Raw genomic sequence first — 20,307 nt, 5'->3', positions numbered from 1 at the left:
TAATAAAATCTCTTTATCTCAACGAGGACAACGTTTGTTTTTCACTATCATATTATGCTGTGTCACACCTTTACATTGGGAGACCCAGAAATAAGAAAATCAAATGAAATAAAGGTTTGTATGTATAATAGATATATAATAATGTACAGATACATACATTGTCTAATGAAAAAATCATTTTAACAATGGCATACAGATGAGAAGATATGTTTCCTTTCTCTGCATTTGTGATCAGTACATTTCAGACCCTGATATCATCGGCCCCTAGTCCTCGTCTTTCACTTCAGGTGTGATTGGTGCTTCTTCATGAAAACATTCCCTGAAAAAGGAAATGACCGTCCTGTAGAGGTAATATCTGTTCTCTGTTGAAGCAAAGTCATGCCCTTCGTCGGGATAGATCTGGAAAGAGAATCACATTGAAATGGAGACTGCAATATACACAGCATTTTACTCCAGCTATGTATGTCCTAAATGTTTAAAAACAAACAATTTCAAAGGGCACATCCATAGTAATTTGTAGTAGTACTGATAGAGACAGTGTTAGTAGTCAGAAAAACATGATTCATTCAAAGGATCCTTTTCAACCAGTATATAAATATAATTACCGCAAATCACTGCTTGAAGAAAATATAATTTAATCTGAGTTTATTGGTTTCCCTTCTAGACCCCCCAGAGTTACTACAAAGGCAAAGCTACATCATTATTATCTCTGTAATATGAACGATTAAATATTTAATGTTATCCAGAATTTGTAATCAGTAGCTACTCTTAAAAGGACTCAACTAATCTCTCTTTCACTAACGATACACCGATATTTTCAATAGAGAAAATAACTGTCTTTCAAATCCTCAGATTGAGAGGCCTCTGTTGATCATGTCAATACATCTCGTTAGTTGTGGAATCAACTCTGGGGACAGTGGGGTGTAGCGTCTAAAGCACCCAAGAATAGATTTTTGGTTTGGTCCTCTTGCCCAGCACAGTGGCATCAGTGCATCTCGATGGCCGCTGAGATATGCAGGGTGAGGGGAACACATGGCAGACGAGCTCTAAGACGGTATTGTCTGTCAGGAAGAGGTCATTTCACACAGAAAGTGTGTCTACAGCTCAAATATAATTTGTAGGTCAATGAGGGGTTTGCCCATTTGCTCTCAGCACAACAATTACCAAATGCAACAGGATGCTTTTCCAAATCACCACACTTCCTTGTATTCCCTTCCCCACACAGCATATGTTATTTTTATTTAATTAATGAATACTGTACTTTTTTTCCTAAAGCACTTCAAAAGATGAGGATTGTTCAGGAATAAATATGCTTATATATATTTAAAACGGCTTTCTGTGTCGGGTTATTTACAGTACCTGTAATGTATAGTTTACATTAGACTGTGCCAAATGTTTCACCAGTTCAGCAGAGTGCTGGAAATGAACATTCGCTGCAAGAAAAGATAAGAATCCGCATCAGATTTGTGATTGTGCCTTTTAAATATGAATTTCAGAGGATGGTAGTCCCCAATGAAACCATACTAGCACTAGACTGATTTGTCTGGTTAACAAAACCGAAATTCACCCAGGATGTCTACTGAATACAAATATAATAACACACTCACAATCTGCAGTTCCGTGTACAATCAGAAACTTGTGGTGGGTTGATCCCGATACGTTTTTCAGAAGACTACAAGCCTGTGAAAGAAATAACATTTTTAATTGATGTATTTTCTGACCTCCCCTATCAGTTTTCAAAGCACTTGTTTTATTCTGAGTTTCTTCTAAGAGTTCAGAGTTACACATTTTAAAAATAAGTAGAATAGTCTTATTGTCTTACTTGATATGTACGGCTATCTTTCAAGGGAAACCCGAGATATCTCTCTGTGAACGCAGAACCTTTCAAAGAGATACAACAAATCAGTGAAAGCACCCTGAGCGCCACAGAGACAAGTATCTACAATGGCTTGATTAAAACATTTCAAGCAGAAAATATGCGCCTTGTTAACCGCAGAGTAGCTCAAAGCGATGATGAAAAGCATTATTGTTGGAACCTCTTCGGAACTCACAAATAAGCCAGAATCGCACTCTGTTATTCTCAAGGAACCATTCCACATCATTTTGGAACCAAGCTACTTTAGTATCTGTTTTGCCCTCACAGACACATCTTCAGAATAATCTTTGCAAACCCTCTAGAGCACTAGACGCGATTGCTGAAATCCTTGTTAGCCACTGGCAATGTCGTCTTCTTAGTTAAGCTGATTCAGTTGCATTCGTTTCTGTTTCCAGCCTCTCCGCACACCGGCGGCCCTCAGCAGACTCTGGCCCTGATAATTTCTAACACACTCTCGAGTTATTATTGCAAGATCCTCGTAGCCACATAACACTGCTGTGACGGATCCTCAGTTTCTATGTTTCTATAGTTTATGTCAATGTGTGCGCTTGGTCTTCTTGCACAACATGGTGGCATGTCTGTGTCTGGTTGGATAATTCAAGGCACCTTTAAAAAGACAATGTATTAAAACATGATATTTTTAAGGGAATTGGTTCAATGGAGGAAATAAAACCTAAATAAATAAAATAAAACACCTATTAATCATATTTTTCTTGTTAAGTGGGAGCTGATGATACCCAAGCAGTGCGTAGCAATACTTTACGTTTGATATATCTAAGAAACGAAGACTGCAGTTGGTCAATATCCAGGCTGAGGTTTATTTTGCACTCGCACAGGAAGGAAAAAGTGTGCTTGCACAGATACAGTGGTCTCCAATACAAGTGTTTTATTGACCCTAAATGTAAATGATGTTGCCACGGCCAACAGCTCGATCTGAAGCTGAACTTTATAGTGCTCCGGCAACACCGCCCATTGATTCGAGATATTGACTTGCATGTAATTTAAAATTAAAAATTAAAAATCTAAAGTATTGCCAATGCAGTTAGTACACTGCCAGGGTTATTTATTACTTTTATCAGGTACTCTCTTTAATTCTTTACAGCCACTGTAAAAATAAAAAAACTTCTAAGTAAAGTGCTTACCATACAATGTCCAGTTAGTCACAGGAGCCACAGCCAGCCCACATTTGAAATACGTGTCAGGAGACAGAAGCAGCAAAGAAGTCACAAAGCCTCCATATGCCTAATTTCAATAAAGGTACACATATCAGAAAAACAGAATATGTCTGCTTGAAGCCCATATCACTCACAATCATAGATCTTAGCTGTTTGAAGGCAGGCACTATATGTGAGGCATTGTCTTTGATCTTTCTGTGCAGACAACAACAGACTCATATGAGAAATTGGTTTAATGCATCCACACATGATGGTATATGTGAGAGAAAAGCTAGTGACTTAAGACCAGACTTATTCCAGGTCTGAAGGAAATGTCCTACTGAGACACTGAGGAACTGAACCTTTTCACCCTGGAACAGAGGAGACTACGTGGGGACTTGATTCAAGTCTTCAAAATCATGAAAGGCATTGACCACATCAAACCAGAGGAGCTTTTCCAGATCAGCAGGGACACACGCACCCGGGGACACAAATGGAAATTGGGCTTCGAGGCATTCAAGACAGAAAACAGGAGACACTTCTTCACACAGAGAGGCGTCACAATCTGAACAAACTCCCCAGCGATGTGGCTGAAGAGACAATTTGGGAACATTCAAAATCAGACTGGATAGGATCCTTGGATCACTTAGTTATTAATGGACACCAAACGAGCACGATGGGGCAAATGGCCTCCTCTCGATTGGACACTCTTATTTTCATAAGATGTGCAGTCGCTTACTGTCCCCTGTGTCATAATACAGCAGGCAAGCACTTCATAATGAATTGAGTCTGTGTACTAATAATGTCAGTTGGTAAGAATTCAAAATTACTTCCTACAAATAACATTTAATAAAAATAAATAATAACGATTTTTAAGAACAGTGGCAAATTTTTTCAAATTACCTTCCCGTACACACCAATTCGGCTCCGGTCTACATAAGGAAGCTTTATTAATAACCTAAAATAGAAGATAATTGAAGAGTAGATTAAATATATAATGAGGTATTCAGAATATTTATCTATCTAACTTGGAAGTAAACATCTATTCTGTCAAATTAGTTTACTCAACATATACAGTGAGGGAAAAAAGTATTTGATCCCCTGCTGATTTTGTACGTTTGCCGACTGACAAAGAAATGATCAGTCTATAATTTTAATGGTAGGTGTATTTTAACATTGAGAGACAGAATGACAGCAAAAAAATCCAGAAAAACGCATTTCAAAAAAGTTATACATTGATTTGCATGTTAATGCGGGAAAAAAGTATTTGATCCCCTATCAATCAGCAAGATTTCTGGCTCCCAGGTGTCTTTTATACAGGTAACGAGCTGAGATTAGGAGCACTCTCTTAAAGGGAGTGCTCCTAATCTCAGCTCGTTACCTGTATAAAAGAAACCTGCCCACAGAAGCAATCAATCAATCAGATTCCAAACTCTCCACCATGGCCAAGACCAAAGAGCTGTCCAAGGATGTCAGGGACAAGATTGTAGACCTACACAAGGCTGGAATGGGCTACAAGACCATCGCCAAGCAGCTTGGTGAGAAGGTGACAACAGTTGGTGCGATTATTCGCAAATGGAAGAAACACAAAATAACTGTCAGTCTCCCTCAGTCTGGGGCTCCATGCAAGATCTCACCTCGTGGAGTTTCAATGATCATGAGAACGGTGAGGAATCAGCCCAGAACTACACGGGAGGATGTTGTTAATGATCTCAAGGCAGCTGGGACCATAGTCACCAAGAAAACAATTGGTAACACACTACGCCGTGAAGGACTGAAATCCTGCAGCACCTGCAAGGTCCCCCTGCTCAAGAAAGCACATGTACAGGCCCGTCTGAAGTTTGCCAATGAACATCTGAATGATTCAGAGGAGAACTGGGTGAAAGTGTTGTGGTCAGATGAGACCAAAATCGAGCTCTTTGGCATCAACTCAACTCGCCGTGTTTGGAGGAGGAGGAATGACCCCAAGAACACCATCCCCACCGTCAAACATGGAGGTGGAAACATTATGCTTTGGGGGTGTTTTTCTGCTAAGGGGACAGGACAACTGCACCGCATCAAAGGGACGATGGACGGGGCCATGTACCGTCAAATCTTGGGTGAGAACCTCCTTCCCTCAGCCAGGGCATTGAAAATGGGTCGTGGATGGGTAATCCAGCATGACAATGACCCAAAACACACAGCCAAGGCAACAAAGGAGTGGCTCAAGAAGAAGCACATTAAGGTCCTGGAGTGGCCTAGCCAGTCTCCAGACCTTAATCCCATAGAAAATCTGTGGAGGGAGCTGAAGGTACGAGTTGCCAAATGTCGGCCTCGAAACCTTAATGACTTGGAGATGATCTGCAAAGAGGAGTGGGACAAAATCCCTCCTGAGATGTGTGCAAACCTGGTGGCCAACTACAAGAAACGTCTGACCTCTGTGATTGCCAACAAGGGTTTTTCCACCAAGTACTAAGTCGAAGGGGTCAAATACTTATTTCACTCATTAACATGCAAATCAATGTATTTTTTTGAAAACTTTTTTGAAATGCATTTTTCTGGATTTTTTTGTTGTTATTCGGTCTCTCACTGTTAAAATACACCTACCATTAAAATGATAGACTGATCATTTCTTTATCAGTGGGCAAACGTACAAAATCAGCAGGGGATCAAATACTTTTTTCCCCCACTGTAGCCTAAGCATTACATTGTCACAGAATAAACAACAGTGAGATCACTGGGTTTAAGCCATTGTGTTCATGTTGTGTATATGTTTTACTTAAAACCAAACAGCAATGTGAGTCATGAGAAATTTGCTGAACTTATATGTTTGTTTTAATTCACTAGTATATTAAACACAAAACACTTAGTAAAGCTGTTACAGTACATTTCTGGGTAGCAGGCTGATTAATCCATTAATCTGCAGAATTCCTAGAAACCGTTACATTGTCTCAACATCTGTGACAGTCTGTGAAAAGAGGAAAATCATTTTGTATTTTTTCCCCGCGGCTGGTCGAGAGGCACTTGAACCCAGTCGATCAAATCTCGAAGCTGGGACAGGTTTGTTAATTAACTAGTGATTTTCCTTCCAGCTTGTGCTTTTTAATTAACAATATCACAGGATACATACTGTACAGCGGATATTTGATCCTCAACTTCGTATTTCCCTAAGCGCCGATGGACTTGCTGCAAAATCATCTGTCCCTGAAAGCCACACCCACGGCCGTCAAACCGAGCCACAATGACATCATCAGCGCTGACGAGCACTGAGTCCCAGTCCATGAGAAACTTGTCATTAACGGACTGACTGCCAGGAGCGCCGTCACTGCAAACAGTGAAATCATTTATGTTTTGAATATATTTTCTTGCAACACACTTCATATATAGTACATACACCGATCAGCCATAACATTATGACCACCTGCCTAATATTGTGTAGGTCCCCCTTTTGCCGCCAAAACAGCCCTGACCCGTCGAGGCATGGAATCCACTAGTCCTCTGAAGGTGTGCTGTGGTATCTGGCACCAAGACGTTAGCAGCAGATCCTTTAAGTCCTGTAAATTGCGAGGTGGAGCCTCCATGGATCAGACTAGTTTGTCCAGCACATCCCACAGATGCTCGATTGGATTGAGATCTGGGGAATTTGGAGGCCAAGTCAACACCTCAAGTCAACTCGTGATTCACCAGACCAGGCCACCTTCTTCCATTTCTCCGTGGTCCAGTTCTGATGCTCACGTGCCCATTGTAGGCGCTTTCGGCAGTGGACAGGGCTCAGCATGGGCACCCTGATTGGTCTGCGGCTATGCAGTCCAATATGCAACAAACTGCGATGCACTGTGTGTTCTGACACCTTTCTATCAGAACCAGCATTCACTTTTTCAGCAATTTGAGCTACAGTAGCTCGTCTGTTGGATCGGACCACATGAGCCTTGGCCGCCCATGACCCTGTCGCCGGTTCACCGTTTTTCCTTCCTTGGACCACTTTTGATAGGTACTGACCACTGCAGACCGGGAACACCCCACAAGAGCTGCAGTTTTGGAGATGCTCTGACCTAATCGTCTAGCCATCACAATTTGACGCTGGTCAAAGTTGCTCAGATCCTTACAATTGCCCATTTTTCCTGCTTATAACACATCAACTTTGAGGACAGAATGTTCACTTGCTGCCTAATATATCCCACCCACTGACAGGTGCCATGATAATGAGATTATAAGTGTTATTCACTTCACCTGTCAGTGGTCATAATGTTATGGCTGATCGGTGTATATGTGTGATCAGTTTGCATTTCTTCTAAAGATATATGATTAAATTATCATTAATCTAATTAATAACACATGAACATTACTATGCGTCATCATGCGTGACTTACATAATGTATGAAGTTGCATACTTGCATACAAAAATGAAGGGACTTTTACGTGAATGTGTACGTATGTACCATCCGCAGCGGTAAATTAATGTATGTTTCATCACAAGAAACCGATTCCATAAATCAACTGAATAGGGATTTAAATACAGCATTTTTTTTCCCCTTGTTAGTTGACAGATTCCACAAATGTATGTAAGCAAAACTGTACATCTTTGACTCATTCAGAATGTATTGCTTTTTCTTCCCTGATAACAAGATGAATTTATTCAAGGGCAGTGCGAGGGATGAGTGAGGAGGATACTTACACAATCAGCAGAAGAGGGTACAAGTTATTTTCAGCGAAGCCTGCTGGTAAGGTCAACTGCATCGGCAGGGCTATTAGCAGTGAGACAACAAAGATGAAAGCAACATTAAATTACCCGAAAATGATCGTCGAAAATATTTGCGGAGATGCAAGTATTTATGAAATTCCCCAAAATCAAACCATATTACAAAACATTAGAGAAGACAGACTTTCTTTTATTTACGCATCAAACACATCAACATGTTCCCAGTTTACACCAGGAAGAGTAAAGGCAGATTTGTAGTAGCTCACCTCTCTAGTTGCAAAATCTTCTAACTTGCTCTGAGCGTGAAAGGAAACAAGTCAAGGAATACTCTGAGCTTAACGGATTAATTGCCAGCCTGAATGCAACTGAAAAGCAGGGATGTGGATGGAACTGAACTGTTCTTTTATTTCTCGTTTGCTGAGAAGTGCGAGGCCAGCAAATGAAACTAAATGCCTATAAATGTGCACACATCGTGGCAGATGAACCATATGGGATGTTCTCTCTCTTAATTCAATTGATGGGTCTGTGTGATGAAATGTGTTGCCACCCCATCACTACAGCCCTGCACCTGTTCATGATTTTGTTTGTCTCTACATCTGTTTGGTGGTGTGGCGCACATTTGTCTTATTTCACTGTTTCTAATTATACATGCTGCTGTGTTCGTTCTCTGCCCTTCACAAGGTATAGACTGCACAGTGTCCTTGGTTTATTACAAATCTCGCTGCTAATCCCAAATTCTAGCTCTATAAGAGACTACATTTCTCTTCCAGGATTATTGATTTGATATGGAAGTAGCAGTAGTGGTAATAATAATAATAACAATAAGAATAAGAACAAAGAATACTTACCATAGTCATTTATATTCACAAATCTGATTTCCTTCCCCAACACTTTCTTGCAACTCCGAGCCTCTTTAAGTACTGTATTATTTTCCAAAGTGTGATATTTTCCATCTGAGTGGCGAGAGATGATGACTAAGTTAAAATAAATGAATGGATTTCAACTTTATATCTGCTCACTTTTACCCACCATTCACATATATATATATATATATATATATATATATATATATATATATATATATATATATATAATTGCATTTCCTTGCATCTACCCAGCGCATTCAATAACACACAACTTCAGTGTCGCAAGTCATTACACTCATTGCATATATCTTTTTAATGAGCAGGTAAGCCACTTTCTCCCCCAGTTAATTGTTAATTAACACCAATCAATATGTCATGAATATTTAACAGAAGACGTATCTTGTAGTGAAAGCCCATTAACTGTTCGTGGTCCTTAATGAACCGTCAATTTCAACAGTTACTATTTGTTGTGCCTCTCGGTGTCAGTTAATTTCATACAGTAATAATTCCTTTGCAGTTTAACATATATAAATAGCCAACGATAATCCATAACTGCCGTAGGATTTACCACTGACAAGCATGTTTATATAATTTAACAAATAACGATAGAAAAGCTCCATTTAAAGCGGAGACATTTTGTACATAATCTACTGAGACCACCTTGATTAATTGTGACTCCATTCATTAATGACATTACAATCGTATCCTAATCGGCACTGCAGACCATCAAACACACAAACAAGTACCAAGTTGTAATTATCAAGACACAGCCTAACATTTAAACACTGCAAATTGAAAAACACAGGCCCACCATCATCGCCACGCCAGCGTCCTGCTAATAAAGTGTCTGAAATGGCAGCTCCAGTGGGCGAGATCAAAGGGAGAACGGTTGTGTGTGCTTTGCTGACTGACTGTGGTGTAAATCAGACGCCAACCTTTAACCGTCAATTATTAATTCTTATTTTTAATTAAAGTGCTTTAAGAGAATGCCTACCATATGCACTGCTCCCGTCACTCACATTACATATTGGGTGAATGGTGATTATCGGGACGTCTGGCCCTGTAACAGAGAGAGAGGAGTGTTTACAAATGCAGAACATGGAGTTACCCATGATGCACTGCTGTCTGTTCAGTCTCCTGGGTGGTTTACTGCTCTTGCTCTTGTGCGTTTGTATTTGTATTCGTATTAAACTATGCTCCCTTGTGCTCCTGATTGCTATCATATTACTTCTCCATTGCCTGCCCCACCCTTTAGCACATACCTGGGATTTAACTGTGTTTTGTAACAATGACCTCTTACCTCTACAGCTCAGGAGGATGTGTTGCATGGATGGACTGAAGTCAACACTGTAGAAAGTGCATCCTTTGAGTAAATCACATGTGAGGCACTTGTGGTCAAATGGTTCAGCTGCTGACACCCTGGTGAAGATCAAATAATGCACAAATAGTTATATATTTACAAATCCATTAAAACATTATTTATAGATTAAAACTGATACATTGTTTTTAATACCATTAGCAGGTGTAGCTAATTCAGTTCACTGGTGTTTCCTTTAGTACATTGATATGTTGTCACACAACATGCATTACAACCTTCACATGCATACCGAGTGTTAGATACTTGCTCACACATGCCATTGAAGAGTGTTGGCATGTTCTACCGTTGACAGACTGGTACATTCGTATGTAAAGACGCTTTTGATGATGGTGCCCTTTCGATAAGACTGTCACTCACGATTTCCAAAATAAACCACTATTCATTGGCAAGGAAAAAACTAATAAACGCTGGAGAAAGAAAAGAAAATGAATAAGAAAGAGAGACGGGCAGATAATATAAAGAAGACGTGTTCAGACCTGTATAACTGCCTTTGAGTGGAATCCTTCTCTGTGCTGAGAAAATAACTATAGACAAAAAAGACATAAAGACATCTGTATTGATCACATCTTAGTTACGGTATATTCAAATACTGCTTTCCATTGTAAACTTACTTCAGTATATGGAATCATGCATTTTAATGAATAAGGTTCAATTTAAATAACAGTATAACAAGTTACAATTACTTTTATTTTTTTGTATTTTAATTTGGAAAACCAGTGATATCTGATCTGAACTTACACCACATTTTGAGTCTCGTCGAAGGCCTGGATTCGAGTGACTTCCCAGTTTCCAGATGTGAGATGCTTCCCACTTCCTGGCTGCAGATGTCAATGCAGATATAATATTAATATATATATATATATATATATATATATATATATATATATATATATATATATATATATATAATAAAATAAAAACATCACCATTTGTATTCCAATTAACAAAATATAAGCCATTTAAATCGCTTTAGAGGACACATCGCTGTCTTTCGCCACTAAATTCTTTCCCTCGGTGGCTATTAGAGCCCCAAGTACAAAGAGGACATGGTAGCAACCTATTTTAATGATCCTCCCTGTTGGCAATTTATAAGACCAGGATCAAATTACCTCTATCATCCCAAACGTGCCTCTAACAGACAGAAATCTACATTAGAGAGCCATGCCACACCGTTGGCTCGTTTAAAATTTGCAGATACCTTGGCAGCTACAATTCGCAGAGGCCGAAATTACCCACAACAGACACCAGCTAAATGTATGTCTGGTGCTTAACTGGGACGCGTGAATTCAGCTAGATCAGCTGGTCAGCTGCAGGGGAGACTTCTGCTGTCCCATCCGTGCTTTGACCTTGACAGAATTATCTGCAATTTCGCTTGGCTAGTCTGTAATTTAATGATCACACACTCACATAAAACACACACACATACGCACACACACACACACAGATCCAGTCCAAAGACCTATAATGCAGTGTGATATGAAAGACATAGCCTAATAATAATAATAATAAAATAAAAATAGATGGATACAGAGGTGACATCAAGTCTAGAGCATTTGGTAACCATTTCTTCATTGTATTTTTTACACATTAGTGTGGTTATAAAACCACAGAGCTCTGTCAGGTTCTCAATAAATAGCCAATAAAGCATTTAAACACTAACTCCGGGAGCCATGTACCTTACTTAACAAACAATAAATAGAGAGAAGGAGAGAGCGACTACATTCTGGGTAGCAGCACATTTCAGCTGCATAGTTTAATGCAAAACCAGCCATTTCAGCTGTCAGGGAACAAAGAGAATGGTTCAAACATTGCTATTAACAATACGGGGAAATATATATGTGCAAATGCCACCATATAGCATTGTGTGTATCTTTACCTGATCAGAAAACATTGCGATATGTCGAAAGCTTCCTCGCCCACCGTGTTTTATTGGCACTGTCAGGAAGAATTTACTTCCATCCCCTGAAAACACTGGCTGTTCATTCTGGAAGTCAAATAAAGGTAACTATAAAATTTATGGTAGCACAACAAAAGAACAGCAAACACTTTTACGGCATGTTTTATCGCCCTGCTTTTTAGCGCAACGTGACCACGGCTCCCCGTGAGAAGCAACCTCTTAACGGCTGGACTCGGAGCGGCCTGCGTCCTCCAGAGTGAGTTCTCTTCCTGGTTTGATCTCAGGGGCTTCTCAAGAGCATTCGAAGCACAGGTTTGGGTATTAGTCTTAATGGATGTTGTGTCTTTACCCTGCTTAAAAAACTTAACTTTAAAAGGAAGATTTTTAGTTTAAAGCACATTTGACATAAAGCAAGAATATATGCATGTGCTATTATCCCCCAGCGAAGTGTGATGAGAGTGAAAATATGTTGGTCTGTAGGGGATAAAAGATATACAGAAAAAAAGCAACCAATAGGATCTCTCAGCTATTAAAAATGTGTGTTAGCTTAGATTATACTTTGTTTCTACAACAAACTGTTATCTACAGTATATAGCATTGGCCTTGTTACTCTCTTTAATTCACACACACACAATTCTTCAACTTATTTATATTTTCAAATCTAATTAGATTTGTTAAACTCGAATCTAAAACAAACAAACAAAAAATATATAATTTCATAGATAATCATACAGCAGATTTTTGGGTTTTGTTCTTTGTTTTTCTAGTGTGTTGTGTATTTTGAATTTCAATCTCACACTGAAGAGGTTTGAAACATCAGGCTCTGGGGTAGAAGACTGCATCGCATACCTAATTGTTTCATTACATGCCCATGGCTGCTTGATTTACATTTCTATTTAAACGGATTTACAAGAAATGGTAACGGTAAACATATATTTCATACTTTCATCATAAAGAAACCTCTAGGGGTAGGAAACAAACAAACTAAACTAATGCACCAAAAAAAGTTTGTTTTCAAACACTCTGGGAAAAGATTCTGCTGAGTAAACCAGTCTCCTGCCATAATGTTTGATTTTTGAAGTCCTACACATAGATTATTTACATATTGCTAATCTTCAAATTAAGCACAGGATGCATGGCTTTTTAAAAGAGCATGTTATATATATCTCATTTAATATATTATGTATGAAGCTCTGTTGTTGTTTCTACTTCAAACAATATTCAATTCTTCTTCTTCTTCTTGGTAGGTATGTGGGATGCATATAATTAGAACATAAGAAAGTTTACAATCGAGAGGAGCCCATTCACCCCATCGTGCTCGTTTGGTGTCCATTAATAACTAAGTGATCAAGGATCCTATCCAGTCTGTTTTTGAATGTTCCCAAATTGTCTCTTCAGCCACATCGCTGGGGAGTTTGTTCAGATTGTGACGCCTCTCTGTGTGAAGAAGTGTCTCCTGTTTTCTGTCTTGAATGCCTTGAAGCCCAATTTCCATTTGTGTCCCCGGGTGCGTGTGTCACTGCTGATCTGGAAAAGCTCCTCTGGTTTGATGTGGTCGATGCCCTTCATGATTTTGAAGACTTGGATCAAGTCTCCACGTAGTCTCCTCTGTTCCAGGGTGAAAAGGTTTGGTTCCCTCAGTCTCTCAGTAGGACATTCTTGGAGGGAATTTGGAGGCCAAGTCAACACCTTGAACTCGTGATTCATCAGACCAGGCCACCTTCTTCCATTGCTCCGTGGTCCAGTTCTGATGCTCACGTGACCATTGTAGGTGCTTTCGGCAGTGGACAGGGGTCAGCATGGGCACCCTGACTGGTCTGCGGCTACGCAGCCCCAAACGCAACAAACTGTGATGCACTCTGTGTTCTGACACCTTTCTATCAGAACCAGCATTCACTTTTTCAGCAATTTGAGCTCGTCTGTTGGATCGGACACACGAGCCAGCCTTCTCTCCCCACGTGCATCAATGAGCCTTGGCCGCCCATGACCCTGTCACCGGTTCACAGCTTTTCCTTCCTTGGACCAGTTTTGATAGGTACTGACCACTGCAGACCGGGAACACCCCACAAGAGCTGCAGTTTTGGAGATGCTCTGACCCAGTCATCTAGCCATCACAATTTGGCCCTTGTCAAAGTCGCTCAGATCCTTACGCTTGCCCATTTTTCCTGCTTCTAACACATCAACTTTGAGGACAAAATGTTCACTTGCTGCCTAATATATCCCACCCACTGACAGGTGCCATGATAACGAGATTATCAGTGTTATTCACTTCACCTGTCAGTGTTCATAATGTTATGGCTGATCAGTGTATATAGAAACAGTGGAGTTTTGCAACCAAAGACCCAAACTCAAATGTTTGACTTGACCTTTTATTAGCTATATATCTCTAGGAAGAGAGAGAATGATCATTTTAAATATCTCACTTTTCAATACATAGATATGAATTCACAGACTACCTGTCGGTCGAGCCAAATATCTGATGTCATCTCATGCTTCTGAAAAAGAAAGAAAGAAAAAAAAAACATTAAAACAACTAACTTAGAATAATAGTGTATGGTAATTTCTATTTCTCTTCAGAGGAAGTCAAGTGGTGTCCAACATCAAGTGAAAAGGATAAATAAAAAAGAATATCCTTCCTTTGCCGTACCTTGACACATGTCCCATTAACAGTTTCACACACAGTGAGAAGAGCAGTGGTTTGCGATCTGTTCAGCCACCTCACCGATAGCATCTCGTTGTTGATCCACTTGACCATAGCAATGTAATAGTCACTGAATGGACGAAGTTAGAAAAAACATGATTATTTACTTTATTTCTTTAACAGAAATTCACTCTGATTTTTCCCCCAGCTGTAATTGATTCAGGACGCCACAGAGTTCAAAATCAGTGGAGGAATCTGGGATGCTATGATATACAGTGAGGGAAAAAAGTATTTGATCCCCTGCTGATTTTGTACGTTTGCCTGCTGACAAAGAAATGATCAGTCTATCATTTTAATGGTAGGTGTATTTTAACAGTGAGAGACAGAATAACAACAAAAAAATCCAGAAAAACGCATATCAAAAAAGTTATAAATTGATTTGCATGTTAATGAGGGAAATAAGTATTTGACCCCTTCGACTTAGTACTTGGTGGCAAAACCCTTGTTGGCAATCACAGAGGTCAGACGTTTCTTGTAGTTGGCCACCAGGTTTGCACACATCTCAGGAGGGATTTTGTCCCACTCCTCTTTGCAGATCCTCTCCAAGTCATTAAGGTTTCGAGGCTGACGTTTGGCAACTCGAACCTTCAGCTCCCTCCACAGATTTTCTATGGGATTAAGGTCTGGAGACTGGCTAGGCCACTCCAGGACCTTAATGTACTTCTTCTTGAGCCACTCCTTTGTTGCCTTGGCTGTGTGTTTTGGGTCATTGTCATGCTGGAATACCCATCCACGACCCATTTTCAATGCCTTGGCTGAGAGAAGGAGGTTTCCCACCCAAGATTTGACGGTACATGGCCCCGTCCATCGTCCCTTTGATGCAGTGCAGTTGTCCTGTCCCCTTAGCAGAAAGACACCCCCAAAGCATAATGTTTCCACCTCCATGTTTGATGGTGGGGATGGTGTTCTTGGGGTCATTCCTCCTCCTCCAAACACGGCGAGTTGAGTTGATGCCAAAGAGCTTGATTTTGGTCTCATCTGAGACCACTTTCACCCAGTTCTCCTCTGAATCATTCAGATGTTCATTGGCGAACTTCAGACGGGTCTGTACATGTGCTTTCTTGAGCAGGGGGACCTTGCGGGCGCTGCAGGATTTCAGTCCTTCACGGCGTAGTGTGTTACCAATAGTTTTCTTGGTGACTATGGTCCCAGCTGCCTTGAGATCATTAACAACATCCTCCCGTGTAGTTCTGGGCTGATTCCTCACCGTTCTCATGATCATTGAAACTCCACGAGGTGAGATCTTGCATGGAGCCCCAGACTGAGGGAGACCGACAGTTATTTTGTGTTTCTTCCATTTGCGAATAATCGCAACAGCTGTTGTCACCTTCTCACCAAGCTGATTGGCAATGGTCTTGTAGCCCATTCCAGCCTTGTGTAGGTCTACAATCTTGTCCCTGACATCATTGGACAGCTCTTTGGTCTTGGTCATGGTGGAGAGTTTGGAATCTGATTGACTGATTGCTTCTGTGGACAGGTGTCTTTTATACAGGCAACGAGCTGAGATTAGGAGCACTCCCTTTAAGAGAGTGCTCCTAATCTCAGCTCGTTATCTGTATAAAAGATAGCTGGGACCCAGAAATCTTGCTGATTGATAGGGGATCAAATACTTATTTCCCTCATTAACATGCAAATCAATTTATAACTTTTTGAAATGCATTTTTCTGGATTTTTTTGCTGTTATTCTGTCTCTCACTGTTAAAATACACCTACCATTAAAATTATAGACTGATCATTTCTTTGTCAGTGGGCAAACTTACAAAATCAGCAGGGGATCAAATACTTTTTTCCCTCACTGTATGAATAAATATCAAAATGACGCAGCATGTTGCCTAACAGAGTTTTCTCTTCCAAATCAGACACCATCAGATAAGTCCATTGAATGATATCGTCTGTCCATTTTGCTCTTCAGCAAATTCGGATCCCCATTTATCCTGATGGGGCATTTTATGTATTGTGTTACTTTGATAAACATTTACCCACCAACAGGATGATTTAGTCAAACGTGTAGCTGGCTCTTCAGACTCACACAAGTGCGAACTGTCATCACCTTGATCTGGGCTTCTGCTGTTCGACTCTATTTTTATATCGACCCTTTGGTCTCTAACTAGGTTCGCTCTCAGGAAAGTCAAACACATGTCCGCACCCACGGAGCAAGGAGATTTTTAATTAGTCCACGAACACGCACATTTGCCACTAATGCAGTTCATGTGCAACCCAGTCAAAGCTACACGGAGAGGTGAGGGGAGGAACTGGGAGTTGAACAAATTGATACAACATAACAGCTCAGCTGAACAGCAATTAACTGGGGCCCTGGAGGTATCATAGAGAAATGTGCCTAAAATAACACCCAGAGAGAAAAAAAAATAAGAAAAAAGTCTTTAAAATCTCAAAGAGGAATGAAGGGAAAAATACCTGTTTTGAAAGCTGTCTGGGGGCATCATTTCCACTGTTTGGATCCCATTTAGATTCGCCACATAGAGCTTTACTGAAGGGTTAACCTGGCCTGCCTGCAAAGCAAAATACATATATTTATAGAGCGAGAGACATTTTAAAGAAGGGTAACTTTAAGAGTTCCTTTGAAGGTACACAAGTTATTCCCCTGTTAGAATGATACTTTATACTCCAACCCAAATTTCCCTCTCCTGTCTGCTTTGGACATTTGTTTTTTTAGTTTTCGAGACGGAAATAGACATATTTATGAATCTCTTCCAAGTTAATGACATTCTCTTTAATCTTCCTGGGTATTTCTTTACATTTTGCATCTTTTGTGTAGATGATTCACAGCAGCAAAAAATCACATCTAAATACAATTGTATTACCACCCTACATTACTGACTGTACAATAAGTGATTTAAATACTCACCTTTACTGCTTCACCTATATAACCTCCTACCTGAGTTATATTGCTTTTTATAGAGGTTAGTAAGAACAATCTTTCTTTCTATTTTTTCTTTTTTGTGATATGGTTTCGTTTTGCGATTGATATTATCTTCATCAAGTATCTGAAGCATCCTTCCCAATTTCCATAAACTGCTGATTATGAGGATTTAAATCACAAGGTAGACTTGCCAACTGATTATCTTGCACACAAATCTTTTGTTTTAAATTATTTCGTCAGCAATGTGTTAATTAACGAGAAGCAAAAAAAAAATCTGTCTTGCGTTTTGTAGAAGCGTTTTTATGCAGTAAACCACGCTCCTTATCATTCCGAAATTATAACAAACATCCTCTTGGTGTTATTCAGAGTAAAATAATACATCTCAGATGGAGGAAAAAAAGGATATTTTAATTAATTTCGCTTTGATCAACTTTTCTTAACTTAAGCACGTTTTCCATTTCAGTGGGGAAGAAATGGCGAAGTGTATCTCCGACCGGAGCCTTTGAAAACCATTGAGTCATTAATTAGTTTTTCTTTCAACATCAGAGAAGAAAGAGTGTAATATGTCTTGTCGATGTTGAGTACTATAGGTTATCCCGATCGCAGCATGTCCACAAAATTATAAATTTTTGTCTAAGTTCAAATTCCTCTTCAAAGCAGTTTATGGGCTTTGCACAAAGCATCAGTTCCTTGAATAATTAATAACCCCATTAATATTATTAAGCTACTGTCAAGCCACAGAGACCTGGTAATACATATTGCATGAATGTATCTATTATTGTTAGCTCATAAATTGTTGCTAACACTTTACAATAATGGGCACCAATTCTCAATTAATGTCTGAATCCCACGGGAATAACATATGAAAGCCTCATGCATTTCCACCGAGTTCTGATCACGTGTATGAACCCAACCCTATTGCTGACCCTATCCCTAGCCCTTAAGTCGCCACTGGCCTCTTGGTAGCCCCCCTGATCAGTTTCCCTTTTGCTCGGTCATCCAGTTTGGAGGGACGGCCTGATCTAGGCAGGGTCTTGGTGATGCCACACACCTTCCACTTCTTAATGCTCGCCTTGACTGTGCTTCAACGGATATACAAGACCTCTGATCTCTTTAAACCCCATCTCCTGATCTGTGCTTTTGAACAAATCTGTCCCCGAGGTCTTTTGAAAGCCCCTTGATGCTCATGGTTGAGTCTGTTCTTTGAAACTCACAACCCAGCAGAGGGAACCTACAGGAAATGCTGAATGCCTGCTGATCTAAATCACTACAATTTAACCCCGGTGGAGGCCACTTAACTTGGTGTGTAATTGTGGAGGTGATTGCTCACACCTGAGCTAATTTAGGATCGCTACTGCGATGGGATTGTGGGCTGGGCTGCTGGTTTGCCTTGTGTTTGTGTCCAGTTGTATGTTTTTTGTGTTTAGGTAGCTTCAACAAGGAGCTAGTTTGTGTATAGTTTTCTGTATGTCTCTTTGATTTGTGTCCTCCTCACTCCACAATAAATAGTCCAACCACACACAGTGTCATTGTAGCCAGGGATTATTGAGACAAGCTAATAAGATAAGACATATTCGTTTTTAATCAATGCCTGGGTACAGTTTAGAATATCACCAATGTAACTAACGACAATCCCCTTAATGACTTTCCAATCAAGTACTTTGTTTATGACTGTTTCAAATTATCAGTTGAGAAGCTGTGGCCACATTTCTGTAGTCCGCGTTACGACGTTTCTTTAATATTCGAGCCGCTCACGGGATATTTCTCTCTGCTTTCCCACAGCCTATTATTTTTCCGGTGACACTCTGACACCGGCAAGAAATCATACCACTAGAGAAGAGTTATAACAGCCGGTGAGAAAGGGAAGGGGGCTGGCGGGATGAAGGAACACTAACAGCTTATCATATTTAATTATCTTTCCAATCTCTTTTTTTAGATATCGAATCTCCAGCAAATTCTTTTACCTTGGGATAGGGATACTGCCGTCCTTTGGGGTATAGCTCGCCCGTAAAGCGAGGAAGGACCATGCTTGGGACCAGGGAGTCATTAATCATCAGGAACGCCAGCTTTTCTCCATTGGGGGACCACCAGTGGGCGACATGAGACTGCAGCAGTTCCTCTGAAAGTAATTTGTATTTGTCAGAAAATAGAAAACATTTGAGATGTTTTAGCTGTAAATGTCAATGAACGGCGTGCTGATATATGCCCTGAGGTGAGCGACAAGCTAAAATACATCCCAGGTTGATTATACTATTAAGATATTGCTCTATTAGAGCCCTTCTCCACATGGCTACATGTGAAGAAGAAGGGCAGAAAGGGGAAAAAAAACCCACTCCATTTAAACCCATTAGTGTTCTTAAGGGTTTTTATCATGTGTTCTATTCTCCTCATGAAGAGTAGACTAGGACCTAGAGCAAGTTAAATGTCTGACCCACAAATCATAAATTATAACCAATCTCTGTTTAATTTAGTGTCAGATGGCACCTTCTACTAAATAAAGTGGTAGAATTCAAGTTGACTTAACTTATGACTATTAGATGTTTATATTCTTATATTCTTATTTTGATTCGTATTCCTATTCCTGTTTCTATTCCTATTTCTATTTGTATTCTTATTCTTTAAGGAAAAATAGAGAAGTGCCTGATATGAAACAGGATACAAAAGTATTGTACAAAAGTCAGAACAGATGTATCGTATTCTCATTTGACTGTGAAGAACAAACATTGAGTCTGTTTAAAGTGCCGCATTATATCAGAAAGAACCAGATGAAGTTGGTAAGAATCGGTCTCTTACAGGAACTCAAAGACACTGATTGAGAGCCGAGGGGACGAGACCCAGAGATCTTCTCTTCCCTTCAAAACAGTTAGTTTGCTCCA

At 40.0% G+C, this 20,307-nt stretch overlaps 1 protein-coding gene across 1 annotated transcript in view; it reads right to left on the bottom strand.

Annotated features, from left to right (window-relative positions):
• The window catches only part of LOC136711752 (inactive dipeptidyl peptidase 10-like), a 103,984-nt gene continuing 83,677 nt past the window's right edge, over positions 1 to 20,307 (bottom strand). Inside the window, exons 9-26 of the mRNA XM_066688207.1 lie at positions 19,396 to 19,550; positions 16,966 to 17,060; positions 14,497 to 14,620; positions 14,306 to 14,344; positions 11,829 to 11,936; positions 10,691 to 10,770; positions 10,429 to 10,476; positions 9,875 to 9,993; positions 9,569 to 9,634; positions 8,557 to 8,661; positions 7,685 to 7,754; positions 6,140 to 6,334; positions 3,934 to 3,988; positions 3,019 to 3,118; positions 1,823 to 1,881; positions 1,608 to 1,680; positions 1,360 to 1,433; positions 1 to 399 (exon numbers count right to left, since the gene is read on the bottom strand). Coding sequence (XP_066544304.1) covers positions 265 to 399; positions 1,360 to 1,433; positions 1,608 to 1,680; positions 1,823 to 1,881; positions 3,019 to 3,118; positions 3,934 to 3,988; positions 6,140 to 6,334; positions 7,685 to 7,754; positions 8,557 to 8,661; positions 9,569 to 9,634; positions 9,875 to 9,993; positions 10,429 to 10,476; positions 10,691 to 10,770; positions 11,829 to 11,936; positions 14,306 to 14,344; positions 14,497 to 14,620; positions 16,966 to 17,060; positions 19,396 to 19,550 — 1,700 coding nt within the window. The 3' untranslated portion in view covers positions 1 to 264. The remainder of the gene's footprint in view (positions 400 to 1,359; positions 1,434 to 1,607; positions 1,681 to 1,822; positions 1,882 to 3,018; positions 3,119 to 3,933; positions 3,989 to 6,139; positions 6,335 to 7,684; positions 7,755 to 8,556; positions 8,662 to 9,568; positions 9,635 to 9,874; positions 9,994 to 10,428; positions 10,477 to 10,690; positions 10,771 to 11,828; positions 11,937 to 14,305; positions 14,345 to 14,496; positions 14,621 to 16,965; positions 17,061 to 19,395; positions 19,551 to 20,307) is intronic.

The sequence above is a fragment of the Amia ocellicauda genome, chromosome 16 (assembly GCF_036373705.1).
Source record: "Amia ocellicauda isolate fAmiCal2 chromosome 16, fAmiCal2.hap1, whole genome shotgun sequence".
Taxonomy (NCBI): domain Eukaryota; kingdom Metazoa; phylum Chordata; class Actinopteri; order Amiiformes; family Amiidae; genus Amia; species Amia ocellicauda.
Note: the sequence above shows the minus strand (reverse complement) of the source record. Positions and strands in the feature narration are given on the sequence as shown.